We start from the raw sequence: 24,524 nt of genomic DNA on the forward strand, positions 1-24,524 counted from the left end.
GTACGCGAACCCTGATGATACCATATTTATCACCAAACCTAGCAACGTGAAGCTTCGCCGGCTGCAAATGCGTTTCACGAACCGAGCGCCCAGTGTTTTGCTCGGCGCGCGAGAAAGAGAGAGAGAGAGAGCTTTCGCTCTCTCGCAGCTTTCGCTCTGCTGCGTCTTACTATCAAAGTGACAGATCATCTAGTAGAAGTAGTAGAAAGGAGTGCATCAAGTAGCTCTCTCTCTCTCTCTCTCTTCGTCCATTCGCCTTGATGCCCGTTGTCAGCGCATTTTTCTGTTTTGGTTTTGCGGTGAACTAACAACGGCCCGAGAGCGCACACTATAGCAAGCTATGACGTATGTGGTGATGGTGGTGGAGCGACGACGACCATGATGCCGAACCGCATTTTTTGTTCGATCCACCACCACCAAACCCGAGAGCTTCGAGCCGTTGTGTGGCTCGAGCTGTCAGTTTCTCAACAGACGCGAACCGCGACTGACCTAAAACCCCGTGTGGCACTGGTCCGGTGCCAGCTGAAGCTTTTGAGACGCCTTGTTTCGCGTTAGTTAGTTGCAAGGGTGGAATTAGTGTTTCGATTCCTTAAAGGGATAGCAAGGCATTGTTGGTGGTGAGTTGGTTCTCCCTTATGGCCAGGCGACAGGCTACTGTGTTAGTCCTTCAAAAACAATCAACTGATTGAATCGCGAATGGCATGCGAATGGATCACACTAGTCGCGCAATTCACGTTGCGAGACTGCGTGGAGATCAGTGAAAGGATATGTGACTGTGTGAGTGTCCTCGATGGAATTGCCACCGTGGAAACGAGGAAATGTGCAAGCGAATAATTTATCGGAGAGTTTCGAGTGCATTTTCCGACTCAAACAAGGGTGACCAAGTCTGTCACTAGAGTGGTTCGCGACTGCTACTGACTCTTCGCGTGGCGTGGGGGTGCTCGACTGCAAAAACGGCCGTCAAGGTTTGATTCGAAGAGTGAGCCGTAGCAGTAATAACAAAAACAAAACAACTTGCCCTGCTTTTTGGGGTCCAGTTGATCTACGAGTGAGTAAAGCTAGAGAATGTAACTGGGCTGTTCATCAAGTAGAGCTTCCACATATATAATCAACCAGCTTGTTTAGATTATCATAGCTGATTTGTCCTCAGTTTTGCCAAATTCCTCAGAGGTCCTTTCAACCACTTAAACGTAACCTTTACCTAGTCGCGATGCTAATAAAGATTTTATTTCAGTTCTTGTTTTTTTGCTGGCATCTCTGTTGTACCCAATCCTATCACACCTCGCCTTATTTTGTTGTGGTTTTTGTTTTCTTTTTCCCTTCGCTATTTTCATCTCTCGCCCCCATCGTCTTAATCGGTGCCCTGTGGTAATTTGTGGTGCGGTGACGGCCCCGCTGCACGTGATCCGACACCAGTGTTGAAACGATTGCAAACCGATGAAGTCCGACACCTGATGTTGGCTGCCTGGAGAAGAGTGTCCGCTAGTGGTTGTGTGTCTTAGTGTCTATGTGTGTGTGTTTATACCGTGAAGTGACCGCGCTAAATCAACAAAACGACGTCCGACAAGCTAACCGTGGTAGCCGGGGAGATTATAAGTGATCAAGAGCGTGCGTGTGATTCGGTGCTGGGAAGTACAGCAAGAGTTGCCGATCGTGCTGTGTGTTGGTGTGTGTGTGGGGGTGCAGTGAACGGTGTCACGGTGCCAGGCGACGGCGGCGACGATCCTCCGAAAGATGGTGCAATGCACTCTGATCTGGGCCGGCATCGGTGTGATGATGGCCGTATCCGGCGCACTGCTCGGTTGGGTCGTTTTTCCTCGTGCCGTGCATGAGAAAGTGATAGAGGTAAGTTTGCTGGTGTATTTTGATGCTGCTTTTGCGGGAAGTGTTATAACATTCATTCGGAATGCATCGTTAGCAACGGCAGAAGCGATAAAGGAATTTCAAGGCCAATTTTGAACCGTTGAGCAATAGAGCATACGGTGGGTTTTGCTAGGCGATGGAGAAAATCAAGATTAATTTATTAAACCTTTGGAGCCAACCAGCTAATATTGTCCAGATGACATATTCTAACTAGGATAAGAGAGGTCCACCTAGACCTCTGGACCTATCATGACTCCTAGATTGAGAAGTCTTAGAACAGGTTGGAAAACTTTCCTCAACAATTTCTAAGTGGATTAAAAATTAAGCAAAATTGAGAAAAATACAAGAAAAAGCCTAGGAATTCATAATAACCCTAGATCCCAGCCAGAAAAGGCAAAAAAGACGATCAGCGAACATTGAATAATCATCATCGAAAATTCCATTCGTAGTTTCGTATTATTTTATCGTCCCAAAATCCTGTTTCCATGCTCGATGCTCAACTGTCTTCGCCCAACAGGCTGGAAGGCAGTTCCCGGACGATGTTGGAATACTAATTTGCATCAAGCTTTGGCGCTCCCTGCTGGATCGTTTTCTAGCCAGATGGACTGTTATTAAACGACCAAAATTCAAATAACATTCATCTATTCATAATCTTTTTGACACTGTTCGGGTGCGAGGAGGTTGTATTGACCCCTTTTTTGGGTTTTTTTTTGAGTTTATGTCGAAATATTTTTATACCCAAAAAGATCCCCATTTTTGACACAGTTTTTATGTTTTTTCGAGAGTTTTGTAATTTTTCTTTCAAATTGTTTTTTATTCTTCTTCTGCAAAGGTTATCGGTTTTGGCAATTGTTGTGTTTGTTTTTGTTTTCTTTTGTATTTCTTTCCACTTTCTCTTGTTTTATTATTATTTTGCAATAGCTTTTTGATTCTTATTGTATCTTTTATATAGATTTCTATATTAATTTTTAATCTTTATTTTATTATTTTTTTTTATTCATAAAGAACGGCCTGGCCGTATTGCTTAAAGCTAAGTTACAAAAATAGGTACAATTCACGCTGGTTTGGAAACATTTCCTTCTCCAAACCGTGAAAATTTTTTAATCTTTATAGTGAATAGTGAATAGTTTAATCTGAATAGTGGCTTTATAATATTATTTATTTACTTAACTATTTTTCCTCTTTAAATCAAACAAAGCCCATTTAACTATTTTATCTCACCAACCACGTGAAAAAAGGCGTTTGACTCGCTATGTTAAGGTTCTGCCAAACATTTCTTTTTTGCTATCTCAAAAAAGGCTAGCATAAATAGAACTTTTATCGTGCAAGGCAACACGCTGGCGAGGGTGCTGGGTACATTAAAAAGGAGGGCAAAAAACCTGACGGTCACCTAAATAATGTTCCCTCCCCCTAAGCGACCTGGTCGACCTGACTAGCCTGCCGCCGAAAAACGTTCGCCCCAACAGGTGAACATTTTCCTTGCCCCCGGGGAGACACGTTCTCGGCTTCCTGCTCTGGTGGATATGGCCCGTGTGCGTGTGATAAACATTTCCATCCAACACACACACACACGACAGAGGCCCGTTAGCTTGCCGGTTTGACCTTGTCACAAGCATCAGATAAACACACGCGCCCCACTCGCCCTACAGGTTTTCCATTTTCCACTGCTCCGAATCACACGGGCAGGCTACCTTACATTTCCGGTACGAGAGACACGTTTGGTGACATTTAGTTCTCTCTCTCTCTCTCTCTATACTATTTATTGCTACTAGCAGTGATAGTATCTTCTCGGAGGTTTTGTGTAAAAATTCATGACACGGTTCATTAACATCGTTATTAACGAATGATGTAGATGGAGCGCTGTTAGCCGGTCAGCTGCAGTTTTGAAGATCTCCACTCTCGCTAATGGCGCACGTTCGGTTTGGGTTTTCGGACCGACCAACCGACTGAAGCAACGAACGTTTACATAACATAACCCGTGATTCCCTAACCAACAGTTCCCCCACATCTCGAAACAATCAGCCGAAGAAGAACTGGTCCACTCCAGGGGCTGCCCGCAGTCCCTCTATCAAGCTATTTCTGAGATATTTCAAATATCATCGTGATAGTTGAGCTCAGACACCGCGCCACCGTCATCAACTACGTCAAGTCCCTTAAGACAATCTACCGAACGAAGAAAAAAAAGACTAGTCACTGAAGAAGAGGATTTTTTTTTGCCCTCACAAAATCCCTCATCACCAACTGGGGTTGGAAAAAAAGAAGCATCCTCTTGGCAAAAAACCTGGGTACCACTTTGGGAAGATCTACTCAAAAAAGGCTTGCGTTGTGTGTGGGTAGCCAGAGAAGTGGTTGTTGCGTAACGATCGATCGGCCGGTTGGCCGCACTACGGTCGGTCAATATTCAATTATTGACAGTGTGGTTTGCGGTTGCGAATCAAAGTGGCGATCGAATCGTGAATCGAATCCGCTGCTTGCTAGCGAAGGAGAAGCACAATTTTGATACGCTCGACTTCATATAATACGGGAGGAAGTGAGCTATGAAGCTGCCTCTTTTTTGTGTGTGTCAGCCTGCGTAACATATTACGAATATCTGGGGATTTTTATGGCAGACTGGCAGTTCTGTTACTTAGTAGCTGAAATTGTCTGTTAGCTGGAAAGACATTTTGTTTGAATGCTTTGTGTAACCAGGCCTTTATGGTGGCAGGTATCAACGTCATCAGTCCACTCCAATTAGCGTCCACCAGGCCTCCTCTGTCCATATGGGCGCCCAAAAAAGACTGTACGGACTGTACTGGGTCGTCCGGTGCCATTCTCATGACATGACCAGCCAGCCTCACAAGCCTGCTGGGATCACTGTACAGCTCTCATAAAGCTCATCATTGTAACGAATTCTACATCGTCCCACCACACGTTCGGGGGCCAAAAATCTTCATGGGCAACTTCCTGATCTAAGACTCCCCGATAATATGTGAGTACTGGTACTATAAATGTTCCACATAGTCCTCAGGCTTTAGTATGACCGATTAGCAGCCACCGCACAGAAGTTTGACGCCTTACCAGAGATTTAAGTTCCAGAGTGATGATCAAGTTAATCCCCGACACTGGGGCATTTTATTTTCTAACAACTTTCTATGAGTCACTACTGGTGTTTTATTACTTCTATGTTCTTAAAAATCCATACACCAACAACAAACTTGCTCCGACGCCGTTTGTTTGCTAAAGCTCTCCCAACATGTTCCCCTATTTAAATTTTTCACTGTTTGCTTACACTCCTCAGCTCCAAGCAACTCCATGTGTTAACTGGAAATTATTAGTAAAACAAACACCCTTCACGCTATGTTGAGGTAAGAAAGCTACGTCAGGGAATACCAGTTCACACCGTTCCCGATTGCGCAAGGGACAATATCTGCTCAGCTTACAGGGAAGAACTCTTCCATGTAATGAGCAATCGCCGAGATCGTCACAACTTGGGTTTAATGTATTCCTATCCCGCACATTGACGTCAATAGGGCAGGGCTTGCTTTATTAGCTTGTGAAGCGAAGGAGTTGAACGGTTCTAATCATTGCCGAACTATAACCTCCACCTCGAACTTCAAGCTCTGCAATCAATCAGTTGTTCTGTCGTTCGTCTCTATAGAAATAGGAAGAAATGCACTGAAGCCTAGTAACGTCAGTCATCAGGCCGAAGACAAAGTCAGGGTCAGAAGGTGCCGAAGACTATTGAGGGTTAGTGTCATATTTAATTGCACGCTGAGCAATTACACCCTTGCTCTATCCCTTGTTACTTCCCGATTTTGAGTCACACACGCTCGCATGAGTAATAGACACGCGTGATCAAGGCAGCGCATTGTTCTTTCCCGCACAATATGTGTGTGCTTCCTGCTCAAGAGAACTGTACGGATAACCCCGTGCAGCCTTTTTGCCTCGTTTGGGAAGAAACAGATAAAAAGCATTAAACGTCACCGAAAACCATCTTGTTGACAAGTACAATTTAGCTCTTTTTTTTACTATCCTCATAAAACCCCGGTCACAGCAAGACAATGCAGACGATTGATTCGACGTGTGTGTGTGTCGTTGTGCTGACGTTTGAAGTTCAAGATCGATTCCGATTGTCCGGAGGGGGAGGTCTTTGCAATGCAGATTACCTCCTACGCGAAGTTCGCGATCATGACCCATGTTTTGCCTCTAGAAGTTGTCTATATGCACCTGGGACTAGATTCTTGTCGTGTGCTTGTGCGTCAAGTAAGGATGAAATATGACACAAACTAAACACACACTCGCAAGGTATGACGCGTCCATAATCCCCGAGTGCTCTAATAAATGACACTAATTAAAAGCCCTGTCAGTCTTCTCTTGGTAGAGCACGCGCGACCTCCACTACGTAACCTTGCGCCGAGATGAGATATTATAGACGGGGTAGAGGTTTTTCCTTGCATGATGTGTGTTCCATTTCCTTGTCTGTGCATCGGTGTTTCACCTTCCAAGGGCTTTTTGGCAGATGTTTTCTAAAGACGTCTGTCTTCACTGACAACCTTCTAACTGGATTGCGAACTGGATGACCCAGAAATCGACCTAATCGATCATTAGGTTATTTAGATCAAATGCCAGCCCTGCATGATCGATGAATATTCCTCTCTCCTTTCAAAATTTCCCTACATGAACTCATTTGAACTGAAGTTTTTTCCTCCTCTGCTGAACCCAATTCCATCCACCTCTAAGGGTAAACGAGTTACAGCTCCCAACCCAAAAAGCTAGCCGCTTTGTTTACCCAAATCGTACATTCACCTCGCACGGTGAACCATATTTGAGCAAAATTTTCTCCAACCGCTAAACAAACCGCAGCACTCATAATTTACAAACAGGCGTGAATTTTTATGTTGCTTTTTTTGTTGTACCCTACTAACACGTCGGAAGTACTATCGTTGCTGCTTTGCCTGGGATGGGAGTGGTCAATTGTAGATACCGCTATCTACATCACCACCAACCGGAGGAACAAACAGCGGGAGCAATGCTTGATGATCGCCAGGGTGTTAGAGCCAGCATACGCGGCTTTCTCGAAGAAGCGATCGTAACAGCAGCAGCAATAGATCGATCGGTTTCCATTGAGAATGGAATCGCACGTATTGAGTAATGCGGATATCACACATTGTTATTGCCTTTGTGCGGAGAGATAATTTATCTTTTTCCCCGGCGGTGGGTTTTATGCTAATTGGAGCGATAATGCATCGGAATGGGGCGGCAGGTGGCGTTATTAGACTCGTTGGTAGTGCTTTATTGCAATATGAAGATTTTTATGAGAATATATCGAATAAATGCACGAGGAATAAAGAAAAAGGAATACTAAGGTGAAGATAACACAAAAGACTTCAACGCGCTTTAGATACGAACGATTATAAGACACGAACCCTCTCAATATTTCTAGTTTGTTATTTATTTATGATTAATTTGTACAATTCATTGTCTTTGATTTAGAGTCTGTACTGATCGTTTAATGTGCTGATTTAAGTAAGCAGAGGCAATTTTCAAACACAAACAATAATAAATAACAGCTCTACTTAATACAATTTTCTATAAACATGCAAAGCTAGGCAAAATATAACAAAAGACCTCAACGACTTCTTCTGCCCTGACCGATAGTAAGACACGAACCCCCTAAGTGCCTCTATTATTTTATTTATTTGCCATAAATTAGTATTGCTCATCACCCTATTTCCGGGGCACTTTGTGCTGATCGTGTACAAAGTTCACAAGGCATTTATCCTCACCCAACAAAGGTAACACAAAAGACTTGAACGATTTCAGATATGAACGATGGTAAGACACGAACCCCCGGCTTTAATTTATCTAGTTGTTTTACATATATAAATAAAACTAAAGACTTCAACGCCTTCCAGTTGTAGGACATGAGCCTCTCCCATTGAAAGGTTGAAGAATTTCAACGATCACATCAACCAAGCGAGTAGAAAAAGGAAAAGCTGTTCTTAAAACCTCACACACATGCTGCATTTGCATAGTGTTGTCGGTGCTAGCGTTGCTAAACACAAGCTCAACCATTACAAAAACCACCTGCCCACACATGCCAGGAATGTGCCCGTCGCCGGTTGCACTTACTTTAAACCAAAAAAAATAAAACTGAAAGTTCACAATCTTTATGGCATGGGTGGTCTGTGTGCCTGGTCACACAACAAAACGATCACCGATCGTATTGGACTGTTGCATAATTGCATGCTAATTTGGCCGGCTTGTGCAAGCTGAGCATGTTCTCTTGAGGGGTGGTTGTTGACGTTCACCACCATATCATATACCGAGTGATTGATCTTGGGTGCGTGAATGTGTGCGTAATGTTGCTCAATATCAGCGCTTATATGCCTGCTGTTGTACAGTAATATTCATTCTTGAAATATCAAACACGTCCCATAAATAAGCAGTTGAGCAAAGTGAGGTGCTCTCGGCTATCTTTGTGTACAATCTCCATCGAGCCTAAACGACCTGGCATCATCATCATCATCATCCTCGTGATCCACAGTAGCAATGTTTGGACAGTCCTGTGAATCAATTGTTTTTTTTATTTCTCATACCAAACTGACCAGCACACAGTGGTCGCTATAGGTAAAGGTTTTCCCATTGTGTGCCACAGAGCACACCCGCCTAGTACAAATCGTCACAATCGACTATTAAAATATCATTTGCATCCAGTTTGCTCCACTCGGCTTTTTCTTTCTTTAAATGCATTTCATAAGAAAGGTACGGAGATAGGTAAGTACAGCAGGCTATTTTCTTTTCGGCTAATGTATAAAATGTGCCAACCGTGAATCGTTATACTCGCTGTGTCGTTTACTAAACCTAAAGCCCCCCAAAGTGCAACGGGTTTATAAAAACAATCCAGCTGAGCTTGCACAATCGCAGCTGTTGCCGGGGGTTTAGGTGTGTGTTATTTTCCACGTCCGGTAGCCGGCGGTAGGTCAATTGTTTTCGTGTACGTCAAGGAAGCCGCCGGTTTTGTTTTTTTTTTTCTTCTGTCCAACAGCCTGTGCTCGACCTCTTTTTTCCTGTGCGCCGTGCCACAACGTCTTCAGCATGAAACGGGCATCGATCGATGCCACAGCGTTAACGCTGTGCGTTATTGGACCGATCGCGCCGAGCGAAGGCGTACCATATACCCTTCCACAACCTTGACCGTTTTCACCGCCGTGGAATACCAATCGCGCGGGGTGTGTGTGTGTGCTTGTGTTTTCTTTCACAATGACGGTTGGATTATGTCTGTCGGGTATCGAAAAATCATCGCACTGCAGCTAAAACAACTCCAATCGCCTAGTCCCGGGCCCCGGCTTCTGTCAAGGTGAATGGGACACTGACGCTGTTTTGGTGGGTGGGCGAAGGTCTGCTTAATGCTCGTTTGTAATGCGACTCATTCTTGGCGACCAGGCAAATGATCATCATTATCATTAATAATGTCTTTTTTTGGATAGATAGAGGTTGGTTTAGCACTTGTCGTAGTTGGGATCTCACTTTGAAACGACTATATGCCATCTTTCAACCTTATTGTTGAGGTGAAATTGTTGTCACCCACTATTTTTTTTTTATCAGTCCCTAAAGCTTTCCAAGCCGGCCGGGTGCTGCTTTCTCGCTGCTTATTGGCGATGATGTGTGTGATCATCATTTCGTATGCGTAGAAGGTAAACTGGTTAGACCACCCGTTTGTCAGAGGCCTAAAAGCACGATCGACTCAAGAGATATTATATGCAAAACAGGGGCTTTCTTTTGTTTAATAAATCAATCTGGAGTTTGAATGCTTTCTTCGCGTAGCAAAGAAAGCTTAGGGTTTGGAAAATAATTTAAATAAAAATTTATTTTATTCCTGGCAGGGCTTCGATCCATATAATATATTTACAAGCGATCGATCCCTGTAATGGAATCGTTAAATCATTTAGAGGAATGCTTCAAATAGATGGTGGAATATTGTAACATAATTGTGGGGCTTTGCAATCATATAATGGAATTTGGCATACAGTTAGGGGAGATTTTCTCAACACACTCAGCATTCCAGCATTAGCAAAAAAAAATGCAAATCCCCATAGCCGCGGTAGAAATTTCCCCTAACTGTTTAAAAGATTCCATTATATGAATGCAAAGCTCCACAGCACGCTTTTAATATTCCGTTATCATTTTGAAGCTTCAATTTGACCCTAAATAATTCTAAAAAAAAACCATGTTTAGAATAAAAACCCATTAAATGTATGAAATTATTTATTTAATTCGTTTAGAACATTTTTTTCTACTCTACACAAACGAGCATTTATCCCTTGCCATAGCTATTCGCTCGAATCGCACCCACGAAGCGTATCGTTCATCTTAATTGTTCGTGCGAGAATTTCCACCTATTCCCACATCAATTACATTTAATATATTTACACCACCAGCAGCTTGGCTTGGTACGGTACGTTCTGAGAAAATCAGCTCCGGAATTGTTTCTCTAAAGCGTCATCGAGTGGAAAAGTTTTGTTACGCAAACACTTGGGCAGTATCCGTGTCCGCATCGATCAAATCGATTATCGAATATGGAATGGTTTTTTTTTTTCAATTAGATTTTGTTAAGTAATTTGATCCCATTGTACAATGGAATGGATTTACTTTGTACTGAAATTTAACACCAACACAACTTAACACCTGTTGTCCCTGTGTGACAATTTACCGGACCGTTGCTTCTCGCTTTATTCAATCGATCGTAACACTAAAGCTTTTTTTTTGATTGATTGAATATCTAGTTTACCCTTAGATCACTCCAATATCACGCATTATGTGACAGATTATCGTTTTTGAGGCTGTGACAACCAGTAATCAATTTCTCTGTAAGGAAAGATCGGTTTAAAAAAAACCCTAAAATAAAACCTGTTCGGAAGCTGTCGTTTGAATATTATACATTCCCAGCTCATTTTTTCCACCGAGCAAACCGGGTGAGAAAAAGGAAAATGCAAAACTTTCTAACGCTCACTAAACACTGCTGGACATGTGTGATTCCTGCATTTACACAAGCAGCGTGTGGAACTCATTTCTTCAGCGCCCATGGGTGGTTTGCTGGATGACTCAATTCCGGGAGCACCTGTGTTTGGCCGCATCCGTCCGACGAAGTCATTGCACTATCCGGTTTGTGGTGTTGCCTCGTGACGCGCGGTGAATGGGAAAAGTGGTCAATTTCCACAAACGCCAGTAGATAATACACTTTCCTTTACTTACACCCCGAAGCGCTCCCGAAGCGAGGCTAAACTCTCACTTGTCACGGGCACGGCAATTAGGTGCGTTTCGGGCAAAGAGTGGAGTGCCGATTCGGGATGGTATCGATCGAACGAAGCCGATTGGCTTTAGATTGGAGGAGATGCTAGTAAAACGGAAGGAAATCGTCGATAGAATTGCACAATTGGTTTCTTCAGTCGAACGGTGTGTCGAAAGGTAAATACCAGTTTGTGCAATACCCAACGTGTCTTCCGTCTTCTTACAACGTTTCCAAGTGATTAAAGCTGCTTCGCAATATCCCCTTTCGACGACTCTTTCTCTTTCGATGAGGTAAATATTGCGAAAATAAATACCATTTAAGAGGAAAGCTCTCACGTTTAAACACTCACCGCTTTATAAGACAATCTGAAATCACATGCAATTCATCGTGGAAAGATGCCATCAGCACTGCTTGACTGTCCCTTTTACATGACCCAGTTGTCGGACTTGTACGGCTAAGAGTCCCAGAATGGAAAGTTGTTTCTTTTTTCCCTCTCGTGAAATGGAATGAACAGTTTCCTGTGTCCTTGAAAATGCAGTTCGTGTTGCATATGAAAGGGAATCTTACGCTTACTATAATTCATTTTTATATAAAATCCCAAATTTAACATTAAAGAAGAATATTTCTCTTCACAAATGTTGATAGGGGAAATTATCTTAATAAACATCAAAGCCATTCGAACAATCTACCTCAAACCAGTTGATCGAAAACCAACATCAATTACCTGGCATGGTTTATTGAATGTGCAGACCAGACACATTAGTTTACTGCCGTTTTCTTTCATTCCCATTGATAACGGATCCGATGCCTTTTATCGTAAGTGTTTTCATGTTTTGCTAATAAATAATTCAATCAATTCACAAACCTATCGTGACCGACCTAATCGTGATGGAGCTGTATTGATAGTGGAAAGAGACTAGATAAAAACCGGTAGCAGTAACCCTGCATATATGATGACGCCTAAAGGTAGGCAATTCGCTAGACACGCACAGTAGACTATGGAGAAACGTTGAATGGGGACAGAATGGCGCTGTTTTGCTGTGTTTATTTTTAAGATTTTAAATAGAGTTTGCTAACAATTTCAGTTAATTTTTATATAAAACAACCTAATTCAAATTATTTATTCAAAAATGGATCCTTTTTATTCAAATTTCCCCTACACTGTAACGGTTTGTTTTATTAAAATTCGATCAGGCACGCTCATTGAGTCAGATCACAGATCACCTGACAGATACGTCACGCAATGCAACATGCTACTATGAACAATTTCCTCATATTGCACCGGCACCCGCATGAAGTAATGATACGATTCGAGTTGTAAACGAAAGCGAGTGAGCAATCAAATCGATAAGCAAACGCAATCATAATTCCCGATGACGCTTCACCGATAAGGGTCGTGAAAATAGCGCAGGAGAACCGCTTTAATTGTGTTCTGGCACGAACAAGAAACATTTGCGCCTTGCTGCTTCAGAATGCGGTCAGGGTTTTCGGTGAAGAAAGGCATGATGGTAATGCGTAGCAAAGGACATACACACACACACACCCCAAAAATCAAGTCAAGGACGAGAACAAATTTTCGTAGCGAACACATCCTTGACCTTATGAAAATTTTCTTACACTTTCCCTTTCAATCGCTCAACTTTCTTTCAGGCTACAGAGCTACGGCAAGGCACGGATCAATACAAGCGATGGGAAGCGTTACCACAGCCGTTAGACTTTAAGGTGTACATATTTAACGTCACCAATCCGTACGAAGTTATGCAAGGACGGCGGCCGAAGGTGGTCGAAGTTGGACCTTACGTTTATTTGTAAGTAGCGCGCGATAGGATAGTCGGGTTGATGACGTTGTAGCTAATTGATTTGTTGCGGGGGCCTCCTTACAGCCAATACCGTCAGAAGGATAATATTCGGTTTAGTCGAGACCGTTCCAAGGTCCATTACAGTCAGCAGCAGATGTACGTCTTCGATCCTGAGTCTTCGTATCCGCTGACGGAAAACGATGATCTTACCGTGCTGAACATGCACATGAACGTAAGTAGAACCCCGAAACAGGTTGGTCGATGCTGTAGCTTTAAATGTCCCATGACTTGTTGCCCCTTTTTATTGAAAAACTCCTTTTTTCTACAATAAATCTGAGCTTTCAACAGTACTGATCCGAAGCAACCCTTCCCGACTAAAACCAAAAATCCCACCCCACCAATACGGGAACGATGATGATGATCGTGAATTGTACAGATTTTTCTTCACAACCCAATACTAACCCAAAGCAAACAACAACCACGGCTACACTTACCTACAAAACTTACGCACAAACACACTTACAAACAAACAAACATTGAAAGAAACAGATATTAATCCTCGCATCCCTTACTTCCTCGAACCAATGTTTTAAAATGTCCCCACTCGTACACTTTGTGAACTGCATGCGATGCAAAGCAGAAACCAGTGCATATGGTAAGGTATGCAGCCACACACCGATGCACCTCTACTTGTTGCACCGCCAGTCTTAATCGGACGGATAGTTAAGCTACTCTTCCCACCTCGACTTCTTATCATTTCATTATTCCTCCCTCCCCACGTTTTTGTTTGTCTTTTCTTTAACGTTTTATTTGTCTATTCTCTATTCTCTTGCTCTACCTGTCTGTATCCTTCGTTTTTTCTGAAATTGTGTCTCTCTTCTGTTTTCAGAGCATTTTACAAATAATCGATAACCAAGCAAAGGAAACGATCACCAATTTTCGATCGGACGTGAATAACACACTCGAAAAAATTCCCGTCGTTAGAGTCATTAAACGGATCATCGAGCGCACCACGCCGATCCAAGTAATTGTTGTTCTGTTTTTGACACAAGTCACCATCATTTAACGCCGCTTGCTTGCTGACCCCAAAACAAGAAAAGCTGAACAGTTTCGTTCTGCAAAAAAAAAAAAAGAAACTATGTCACAATGTCATATGCCGGTCATACACGCTCATATCATACGAATCCTGTTTTTTTTTTTGTTTTATTTTCGTTCGTTTCCATTTTTTCTTTCCTTTCTCTCTTCTCTTCATTCGGTTTTCATTCAGTCTCATTTTGCTGCCCGCATGTACTGTACTGTTCGATTGTTATTAATCTATCGTTCGTAAGGTTTGTTGGTTGGATCTTTTTTTCTGTCACGCACTGTATTTTGGGCTCGGTAGAGTTGTTTGGTTGTGTGGGCAGCCGGGGACAATGGTGTCAAACGGTATACAGGGGTTCGATTCATGTAATGGAGCTTTTAAATCACTTAAGGGAGTATTACAAATTCACTGTGGAATTTTGCAACCATATAAGGGAATTTTTCAAAAAGTTTGGGCAAATTTACAATTCGACTGTTGATTATTTGCAATTAAACGAAGTGATAATTTAAAAAAATATTTCCGACTAATTTTTGCTTCAAACCTGATCGAATGTGCATGTCAAAGTTTAGTGATGTAGACTAACGATTGGATGGCATTTTGTATGTTTAAAATTAGAAAAAGATTTCACCAAACCTCTCAATCGAAAGACCACACCCAATACCAAAGATCCATAGCCGAGTTGGAAACTTCCCCCTAACTGAGTGCAACGTTCCATTGTATGTTGGTTGAACATTCCACGCAAATCATTTAAAAGTTCCATTATATGATTCGAAACCCTGTAGCACACGTCCTTGGGACCAATCGAGCAGTGTGTAGAAGTTCATCCCATCTCGATGCCGGATTTGTGTGGGGTTGCAGTTTTCTGGAGTGCGGGTTTTTCATCATCTACATCCCTCCCATCTATTTTGCTTCTTTCAATCAAAACTGCCCACTTGCGCCACGACACTACTTGCGGCACGCATGCTTCTGGGAGGCTTCCTTATTCCCGCCCCTGGCTCATTCTTGGCTTCTGTGTGGTGTGTTGTTTTTTATGCATTAGCTCTGCATGTTTTTTTTTTGCGCTTCTGAGTGTGTATTTGTGTGGCTTTCTGACTTGCTGTGGCTTGTGTGTGCATAATCCATCAAACGGTTGGCGGCGGCTGGTGGCGGTCTGACTAATGGTATTTTTGGCTCTGGCTGGCTACTCTTCTCGCGTCTCCTACACTTTTGTCGTCACCATCTATAAGACCATTCCATCCTTCCCACATCCGCACGATCATCCCTGGGTTTTGTTGTTTTTTTCGTTAGTCAGCGCGTAATATCATTCCCATCGTTCGCCAAACTCATCGGCCTTACCAATGCCATCCGATCATCGGGAGGGTCAGATTTCACACAAAATCGCCACCGACTGCACACACAGCACACCACAACATATATGTGTGTGTGTGCGAAGAGTGGAATGCTACCGATGGTTTTGAACAATCTTTTTTTTTATATATAAACAAAAAAACATCCGTCACTAGCGACGCTGACGAGATACTTGAACAGGGAGAACTTTAATCAAGCCAAGTAAAACAAACAACACTTCTTCCTCTTCTTCGTACGGGGCTCATGAACTGGCTCTGGAAGTTTAATGTCACAGGAAAAAAAAAAACGTTTTCAATCCACCAGAAGGACGTGCCAGCAACGTATGAGATCAAAGCTTTAATTACAAGCCGTTTGAAGGGTTCGTCGCTTACTCGCTCGAACGGGCGTTGAAGTCTTTCGTTACTTTAAGTGCGGAATAAAGTAATACAACGCGCCTGCCGAGGTTGCGTGCTGAATGTTAATTTAAATCCTCACTTTCTAATCCTCGTTTGACCTAGATTGCGTGTTCTGTAAGCCTGTACGGCTTCATCGGTTGTAGCTCACGACCGGCGAGCTTTCGTCATGACATTCACCAGTGTACGAGTAAACTTTTGACTTTTGATCCTCACCTTTCTCCACCACCCCACCCCACCCATCCACCCTTTAGAGTCGTTTTCTGACTAACCATTATGAGTTAATAAACATACTAAACCCGTTAAAATGATTTCATCTCACACAACTAACCAGCAAGTCACTAACCTGACCTGACGCCGCAAGAGCGGACCACTCAAATCACAGGATCACAAGGCACGCGTGACATTTAATCATGTGTTACCACCACTACTACCATCTCACCCTCACTCAGCCTCATCTCACGTATCAACTTGTTTTATCTCCTCCCCCCCCACGAGTTCCTTACCATCTCATGTATTAGTCGGTAATGTTTGTCCTTTTTTTTCTGTCACTTTTTTGTCTCCCCTTACGCTCGCTCATCTGCGACCAAATTGCGACGCGGGGGACACACAAATCTTGCCACAACCACACACACACACCCACACACAATTGGACAATGCATTCGATTGCAAACTTTCCCAAACCCTGCCCCAACAAATCGGTCGATGCACCGCTTTCGCTCGTGGTGGGAACTCCCAACAGTCCATACTGCAAATCGCCGAGGATGAAACGTACGACAGTTTGCGGCTGATCAATGCGGAGCTGAACCGTATCTTTGGCCGACCGGACACGATGTTCCTGCGGACGACCCCGAAACAGTTCCTGTTCGACGGTGTACCGTTCTGCGTGAACGTGATCGGCATTGCGAAAGCGATCTGTAAGGAGATCGAGAAGCGTAACACCAAAACCATTCGCACCATGCCCGATGGGAGTTTACGGTTTTCGTTCTTTAGCCATGTAAGTATCGAGATGCAAGTGCAATTCGCTCTAGTGGATAACTGGACATATTGGGTGATATTTACAGAAAAACATGACCGATGATGGAATGTTTACGATCAACACGGGCATTAAGGATCCATCTCGCACGCAAATGATTGAACAGTGGAACGGACGAACGACGCTCGAGGTGTGGAACAATCGGAGCAGCGGGTTGGCTTCTTCCTGTAACAAGATCCGGGGTACGGATGGCTCGGGCTATCCACCGTTCCGAACCGGTGTCGAAAGGATGACGATCTTCAGCACAGATATCTGTCGGTGAGTGTCTTTTTTTATTGAAATTTTTTTCTCAGCCTGAAAGTATGCAACCGGCCCTTACTAACGAACATTTTTTGTTGTTGGTCTGCTCTCTCACACACAGCACGGTGGACATTAAGCTGACCGGGCCATCATCGTACGAAGGCATTCCGGCCCTGCGGTACGAGATCGACCGTAACTTCCTGCACGAAATTGGGCCCGAGTATGGTAACGAGTGTTACTGCGTGAACAAGATCCCGAAGTCGATCGTTAAAAGCAACGGCTGTCTGTACAAGGGAGCACTGGATCTATCCAACTGTTTCGGTAAGTTGAGCTTAAGTCCTTATTCTATTGTGGATTTGCGTTAAAAACTTGTAGTTAATTAAAGTGGACATGTTATGGCACGTAAGGCGGCTAATAGCATTCGATGTCAAATTTACAGTGGTGTTCAAAATAACAGCAGTGGTACTTGGTTTTATGAAATAATCGTTTTTTTTTGGCTTCATGTTTTCTTCTTTATTTTTTTATTTATTTCTTATTATTACTCTCAAGGATTTGATTCTATAAAATACTCAGTCCAGTTTTGAGCGCAAATAAAATTGCGAAAAGATTCATCTAACTTCTTCTTCTCCTTTCTTGGCCAAAAGACCTCTAAGGTCATACCCGCTTGCCAGGCTATAGTTTGATAGTCAGTTCTCACTGTGGAGGAACGGCCCGGATGGGATTTCAACCCCGTCCCAGCCGTTTAAAGACCGCCCTTCTAACTTCAAACTTTGCGTAAAGTTGCAAAAAAATAATGTGATGTAAATAATGCTCTATCGAATAGCAGAACTTTTTTATGGGTCTTTTCGTAACAAACAAAGATTTAACCATTTCAAAGATATCCAAAAATGAGTTGCAAGCATACCAAAAATGATAGGAAAATTCCGAAGCTTTAAGATCAACTCAATTGTCATTTAAAATGCGATAATACAGCGCTCAAGTCTTTTTCGTTTTTTTTTTGTTTAAAAAATGGAATATTTCAAACTGATTAAAACTTTCGAAAATAATAAAATAAAATTTTAAATTGCATGTGACACCACATTTTTTGGTCAGACAAGCTCTAAATTATATTTTTCAAAATGTCGTTACTATATTGCTATTTCAAGTGCTGCTATTATCTTGAACACTACTGTAGCTTGTTGAACACGCGTTGCCCTCATCGAACGCATCTATGAATGATGGTTATTGGCAAGCAATCTCGTTAATTTCCCATCCCCGTTTTTCCATATAAGTGTTGTTTTACGTTTACTGCTTTCGGTCGAGAACGTTTCCATGCTGAATAAAACAGCCTCAGTTGCATCACTCGCACACATACACCGTTCATCGATAACATGCGATAAAATATGATTATTGTCTCTATTGAAGTGCGATAACAGTGCTCTCTCGCATCACACAAATGCCAAACAAGATAACAAACTAATTTACAAGCATTTTTTTTCAAGTGCACCATGCAACGGGGTGTGAGAACAGTTTGCACATTCAGCAGCTAATTTTATGCGTACCGAACCAGTGGAACAGGTTAATCGGTGGCTGTTGTCTATTTTTACCCAATCGTTCCCTAAAGGTGGCCGGTTTGGTGTTGAGTGAGCGATAAGTTAGAGCTTAGTCACGAACCGATATGGAAGGGAGAGCTATCAGTCAACAGATAGCGTTATCTTGGGTGCGTGGAGATAACGACCAGTAGTCACACCCTTTTGCCAACCATTTTTGCAACAAATTAAGTTGTATCGCGATCGTTGCTCCGATGCAATGTGAGTGAGGGGTAGAAGATCATAGGTTAGACTGACGATCGTTTCGATAACCCACCTACGAGACTGACTAGCCGCACTTTGGCTGTCCGATTTTCTCACACCGCTTTTTCCAATGCGTCATTCAACGTGGTTGGTCATCATCCATTGTTTATCAAGCGTTCGGTTGTTTGCTTGGACGATTTGAGTAAACATTCAAGTGAAGGAACTTAAACAAACGATCGAACAAGAACGGACAGTGGTAAATGCCAAGGGGTAAACCTTTAATCCCATATGAATCAAGCCGAATGAGCCTTCGTTTGTCAATGTCGTCTAATGATCTTTTTTTTCCGTGTGCTTAAGTTACAATCGATCTGAAATATGATGGTTCCTTTAAAATCTTGATAACGCATGATCCATTGCACACTGGAATGAAGCCCTACCAAAGCTAACGACACACACACACAGCTCAACCAATTTGTTGCCTGATCCTGACCATAGCAAACGGGGGAGGGAATTTACTGCCATTTACGATCCTCGATCATCAAAGTCCACCGAACCGTCGAAGCCGGGTGCCAACTTATGCAAATCAGACACAGCTCTGGCGAACGGAACTGGCTCGAAGTTTTTTCGGACTAATCACTCACTGGCCACCATTTTGCTGTGTTTGGGTGAATCATTTGTTTGTTCTTACAGGAGGGAGAGCATTTATTTTCGTCCGAACCGAAACGCGATCACATGCAGGAGTTTGTGAAGAATTGTTAACGGTCACCTTGCTGCAAGTGTTATCTGAACGATGTGCTACCTGTCACAGGAGCTACTTCGAGTCGTCTAACCGTCCTGGAACCAACGGTTAAAGTCACTAAACCTGGTGGTGCTGACTGGCGGTGAGCTGGTCGTTGTCGTTGCACTGTCGACGGTGGCAGTGATCGTGGCACGCTGCCGGGAGGCAAACGGTTTGAACGTGTACACCGGCATGGCAGTGGTGATGGCCGGACGTCGTCCGAAGTTGTTGAGATAAAATTCGTACAAGCTTGTGGTGGACCGTGGAGAGGAACTTCGTGCTGTGGTGGTGATTGGTAGGTTGGTAGGAGTCGTTCTTGCTGTCTGCCACTGACTGCTAGACGTCTTGGCCCTGGTGGTGGTAGCCCGGCTGGTGGTGGGGATCGTACTCCATCGTGGCAACTTTGTTGTACTTGCCCATGACCTTGCCGTCGTGCGCTTGGTGGTACTGGTGGCAGTTGTGGTAGGAATCGTCGTGATCGTGGTTGTCGTCGTCGCCTCCTCAAAGCACCCATCGATGTAGTGATCGGAGCGTCCCTTACAGTAAGGTCGATACACGGCCCAAGCATTGAAACCATCGCCCGACAGTCGTGTGTGTTCCTCGTAGATCGTCCTCATACACTCGACATCATCGGTCAGATCGTTATCCTCCAGATCGGAGCAGGACAGTCCACAAACCCATCCCTTGCCCGGTGGAGAACACCAGTAGATATCGCTTATCTGGAACAGGCCATGATCTTCACTGCCATCCGCATTCAGCCGTCCAATCGCCGATACATTGTAGTTAGACTCACGATGGGCAATGCAAACCCACGTAGCGATCTGATCGTACGGTAGCCCGTGGCGGTAGTAAAGCTCCTGAGCCAGCTCGCACCGACTGTACACCTTCCCGCGAGGGAAATTCTTCGGCGGCGATACCGGACGACGAGTGGTCGGTGGCGTGGGAACGATCGCGTTTTCACCTTCCTCGAAGCATCCATCGAGCAGTGTGGCACTTTTACCCCGACAGTACGGTTGATACACGGCCCAGGCATTGTACCCATCGCCGGAAATGCGCTGATGTTCCTCGTAGATGTGTCGCATGCAAGCCAGATCATCTGTGATGTCACCGTCACGCAACTGCTCGCAGGTGAGTCCACACACCCAGCCTCTGCCCGGCGGGGAGCACCAGTACTCGTCGCTCAGCTGGAACATCCCATGGTACTGGACACCGTCCGGTCCGGTCCCGATCGCGGACGTGTTGAAGTTCGATTGGTACTTCGCTATGCACACCCAGCTCGCTGTTTGCTCCAGGGAAAGGCCCTGCCGAAGATGCAGTTCCTGAGCTAGCTCACATCGATCAAACACTTTGCCGGGTGACGCTCGTGCACGCGGTACACTTGTTGGAGCTGTAATGGCAGGTCGGGGTACGGTGACCGGGTGCTGCTGGTCGTCCTCTTCCCCACCAAAACACCCCCTCACAAACGAATCCGAACGACCTTGGCAGTAAGGTTTATAGACGGACCACGCATTGAACCCATCTCCGGACAAGCGTTGATGTTCGTCGTAGATCGTTCGCACGCACCGTACATCGTCGGTAATGTCGGAATCCTTCAGCGCGTCACAACTAACACCACAAGCCCATCCATTGCCCGGTGGAGAGCACCAGTAGATGTCACTGATTTGGAACAGTCCATGATCACCACTCCCGTCCGCATTCAGACGACCCTCGGCCGACGTGTTGAAGCGACTCTCGTGGTACGCAATGCACACCCATGTTGCCACCTGCTCCTTTGGCAAGTGGAACTTGTGCAGCAGATCGTTTGCCAGCTCACAACGATCGTACACCTTACCGATGTCGGCGGAGGGTAACGCCTTCGCCGGAACCGTTGGAGCCACAATTCCTGGCCGTGGTTTGTTGGGTGTGGTTGGGAAGCGTTCCTCTTGCTCGAAGCAGTTGTGCATGAAGCTTGCTTCCCGTCCCTCACAGTACGGTTTGTACACTGTCCACGCGTTAAACCCATTGCCCGAAATTCGCTGATGCTCCTCGTAGATCATCTTTATGCACCGTACATCGTCCGTAATGTCGTTGTCCTTCATGGCGTTGCACGTAACGCGACACGCTTTGCCCGGCCGGTTTGCATCGGTAGAGCACCAGTAGATGTCACTGATTTGAAACAGTCCATGATCACCACTCCCGTCCGCATTTAGGCGACCTTCGGCCGAAGTATTGAAACGGCTCTCGTGGTACGCAATGCACACCCAGCTTGCAATCTGCTCCAGCGGCATCCGATGTCGATCACGCAGTTCCGTCGCTAGTTCACATCGTTCATACACCTTCCCCGTGGGCGCTAGAACGAGGTTCGCTTTCTTCGCCTTCGCTCTCTTCCGCTTAAAGTACGCCTGAACCCGTACCACTTCCTCATCGAGACAATCGCCGTAAGGAACTCTCGCCCTCAACGACCTTGGCCAAGTTTCGCTTTCCTCCGCACGGCAGGCGCTTTTATAGATCGGCCAAGCGGCGAACCCATCGCCCAACTCCCGTACGTACGCCGCGTGGATCTTCAACATACACTCAATATCATCGTCCAGCTCATCGTCTAGCAGATCGTCGCACGACGACAGGCCACAGATCGAACCATACTTTGCACACGCGTACCGGTCGATTATCTGGAACAGCCCATAATATCCACTGCCACCAAAGCGCTTGAACCTCAAATTAACGGCCGACCCATTGTAACCTGAACCCTGCTCGGCGATGCACAACCAATCACCGATCTGTTCTTCCGGGACGTGCTTAAGCGCCAGCTCACGCGCCACTTCACACCTCGTCCAGCTCCGTAGCGCCTCACCGGCAGGAGCGCTACGCACGATCAGCGCCACGATCACCAGGACAACCGCACTGTCCATCCTAAAGCGCACAGCACAGCACCACGCGAACCGAACTCATTACGGTCGTTCCGAGCTTCCTAGTTAACCGGTTGCGCAGCATAAACTAACGCGCGACGTAGCTGCGCACGAGCTGGGACCCAATCCGGAGACTCACCACTGATCTTGACTGAGCACGATCGCATCGCTCTTCTCGCTCGTACACTTGGAGAGCGCGCAGGGTAGCTCCTTCGCGGTTTGCTCTCAAGAATGGAGACAGTCCGCGTGACGCCTGCCAGCAAGAACTATTCGGGTGGATTGTATTTTTGGACCGTTTTGCACGCTTTTGCAAGATCGTGAGAGGTGCTCCAGTCCGCTAATAGACTCCGCAACAAACAACATATGATCGACGGTGTTTTTGGATTTTTCCTTTTGTCGAGTTCTCTGTCTGGGGAGGACACGAGGGTTTTGAAGAGTGTTTTTCGTCACGATTTGTACCCTTCATTCATGCAGGCCAGGGGTGTAAGCTATAACGGTTTTATTGACGTCGTTAGTAACACCTGGCTATCGCATGATCATCACGTCACCGATTAAGCGGATTAATTAAGATGGAGGGCTTGGGGTGTTTGCTGTCTGCTCGTTTGCTGCTGTTTAGACTAAGATATGGGAAAGAGTTGATGAATTATCTGTAAAATATATGCTTTCATCAGTATTGGTATTCTCTTGCCAAAGTTGAAGTCATGCAAATGGCGTCTCGATTCTTGTCTCTTCCTCTACCTTCTGACTCTCCATCAATGAACCCATATACACGTGAATGATTAATTGACTGTTTTATGACTTGTGTGGCTTTCATTGCTAGATGCACCGGTGGTTCTGACGCTTCCTCATATGCTGGGTGTAGCCGAGGAATATACGGCACTGATTGACGGCATGGACCCTGAGCCGGAACGGCACCAGATCTTCGTGGACGTGGAACCGGTAAGAAATTGGCGAGCTTCTCCAATAAACCCCGCATGACAGACGATCTGTTCTACGACATTTACGACGTTTTGATCTCTCTCCCATTCGCAGTACACCGGGACACCCTTGACCGGTGGGAAAAGGGTACAGTTCAACATGTTCCTGCGACGGATCGACGCCATCAAGCTGACCGACCGGTTGCAACCGACCCTCTTCCCAGTCATCTGGATCGACGAAGGTATCGCGCTGAACGAGGACATGGTGAAGCTGATCGATGACAGCCTGATGAAGGTGCTCAGCCTGCTAGACATTGTACAGTGGGCACTGATCGCGGTCGGGCTCCTGCTGGCCATCCTGATGCCGATCGTCTTCTTCGTCAAGCGGTGCCGTGGCAATGACAGCCGATCGGTTAGTCCAGCCGTAACGGCCACCACGAGTGCGGCCAGCCTATCGATGGCGACGGGCGTTACCCGGGAACGAAGCAAATGACGCTCGCTGACGATGCTAAGTCTGGACTGATGAAATGCTAGCGCCAACTAGCGATCAAAACATTTAGAAGGTGCCAATGAGAAACGTGTGTTGTACGTGGGGTACTGTGGCACCACAGCCCTACTGCAGGATGAATGGGAACTGTGTATGAATGGTTACGCCATGTGTGCGTAACGTTTGAATGGGAAACAAATCGCGCGCTTCCATCCCAAACTGAGTCAGAAACCGATGCCGTCCATTTATCGAACGGGTGTGTGTTTGTGTATGAGGTTCTTAGGTAACGATCAACAAGTTTTGAAATAGCTACCGCCGTTTTTGCTTACGTTTTGCGTACGATTGTATTGTTTGTTTTTTTGTTTTCTTCAAATGAATGTGATTTATCGTAAGTACATTTTAGTAAGCAAGACAAGGAAAAAGTAAAAACATTTTTCAATATAACAAATACAAGAAATTATGCTTAATGTGTTTCTTCACTATATCATACGATGACATTATTCTAAAATCTCTTTTTTTAGTAGATTGAATAGAAAACGAATGAGAAATGTATAACGGCTTTTGTAGCATCGATTTCAAACTTATTTTGACGTCAGACGTTACAAAAGCACGCACAAATAAGACGTTTGGTTGACAGATGGCAACCTTTTTTTGTT

At 44.8% G+C, this 24,524-nt stretch overlaps 2 protein-coding genes across 5 annotated transcripts; one reads left to right on the plus strand and one right to left on the minus strand.

Annotated features, from left to right (window-relative positions):
- Positions 1–453: 453 nt before the first annotated feature.
- LOC118513129 (sensory neuron membrane protein 2) lies at positions 454–24,328 on the plus strand. Of its 4 annotated transcripts, none has more exons than XM_036058547.1 (10): positions 454–617; positions 1,235–1,845; positions 12,785–12,942; positions 13,018–13,165; positions 13,823–13,957; positions 16,496–16,750; positions 16,818–17,047; positions 17,151–17,350; positions 23,285–23,403; positions 23,497–24,328. In XM_036058547.1, exons 2-10 carry the CDS (start codon positions 1,735–1,737, stop codon positions 23,872–23,874), a joined length of 1,734 nt encoding a protein of 577 aa, XP_035914440.1. In that variant the 5' UTR covers positions 454–617; positions 1,235–1,734; the 3' UTR covers positions 23,875–24,328. The 4 variants fall into 4 exon arrangements, with proteins under 4 accessions (XP_035914440.1, XP_035914439.1, XP_035914442.1 ...); XM_036058546.1 differs by having other exon boundaries at positions 1,417–1,845; XM_036058548.1 differs by lacking the exon at positions 454–617 and adding an exon at positions 646–1,048 and having other exon boundaries at positions 1,417–1,845.
- Positions 19,479–22,853, minus strand: LOC118513127. Its single transcript, XM_036058544.1, has one exon. The coding sequence runs from the start codon at positions 22,465–22,467 to the stop codon at positions 19,627–19,629; it is 2,841 nt and encodes a 946-aa protein (XP_035914437.1). The 5' UTR covers positions 22,468–22,853; the 3' UTR covers positions 19,479–19,626.
- Positions 24,329–24,524: the final 196 nt, after the last annotated feature.

This window comes from Anopheles stephensi, chromosome 3, assembly GCF_013141755.1.
Source record: "Anopheles stephensi strain Indian chromosome 3, UCI_ANSTEP_V1.0, whole genome shotgun sequence".
In the NCBI taxonomy this organism is placed as follows: domain Eukaryota; kingdom Metazoa; phylum Arthropoda; class Insecta; order Diptera; family Culicidae; genus Anopheles; species Anopheles stephensi.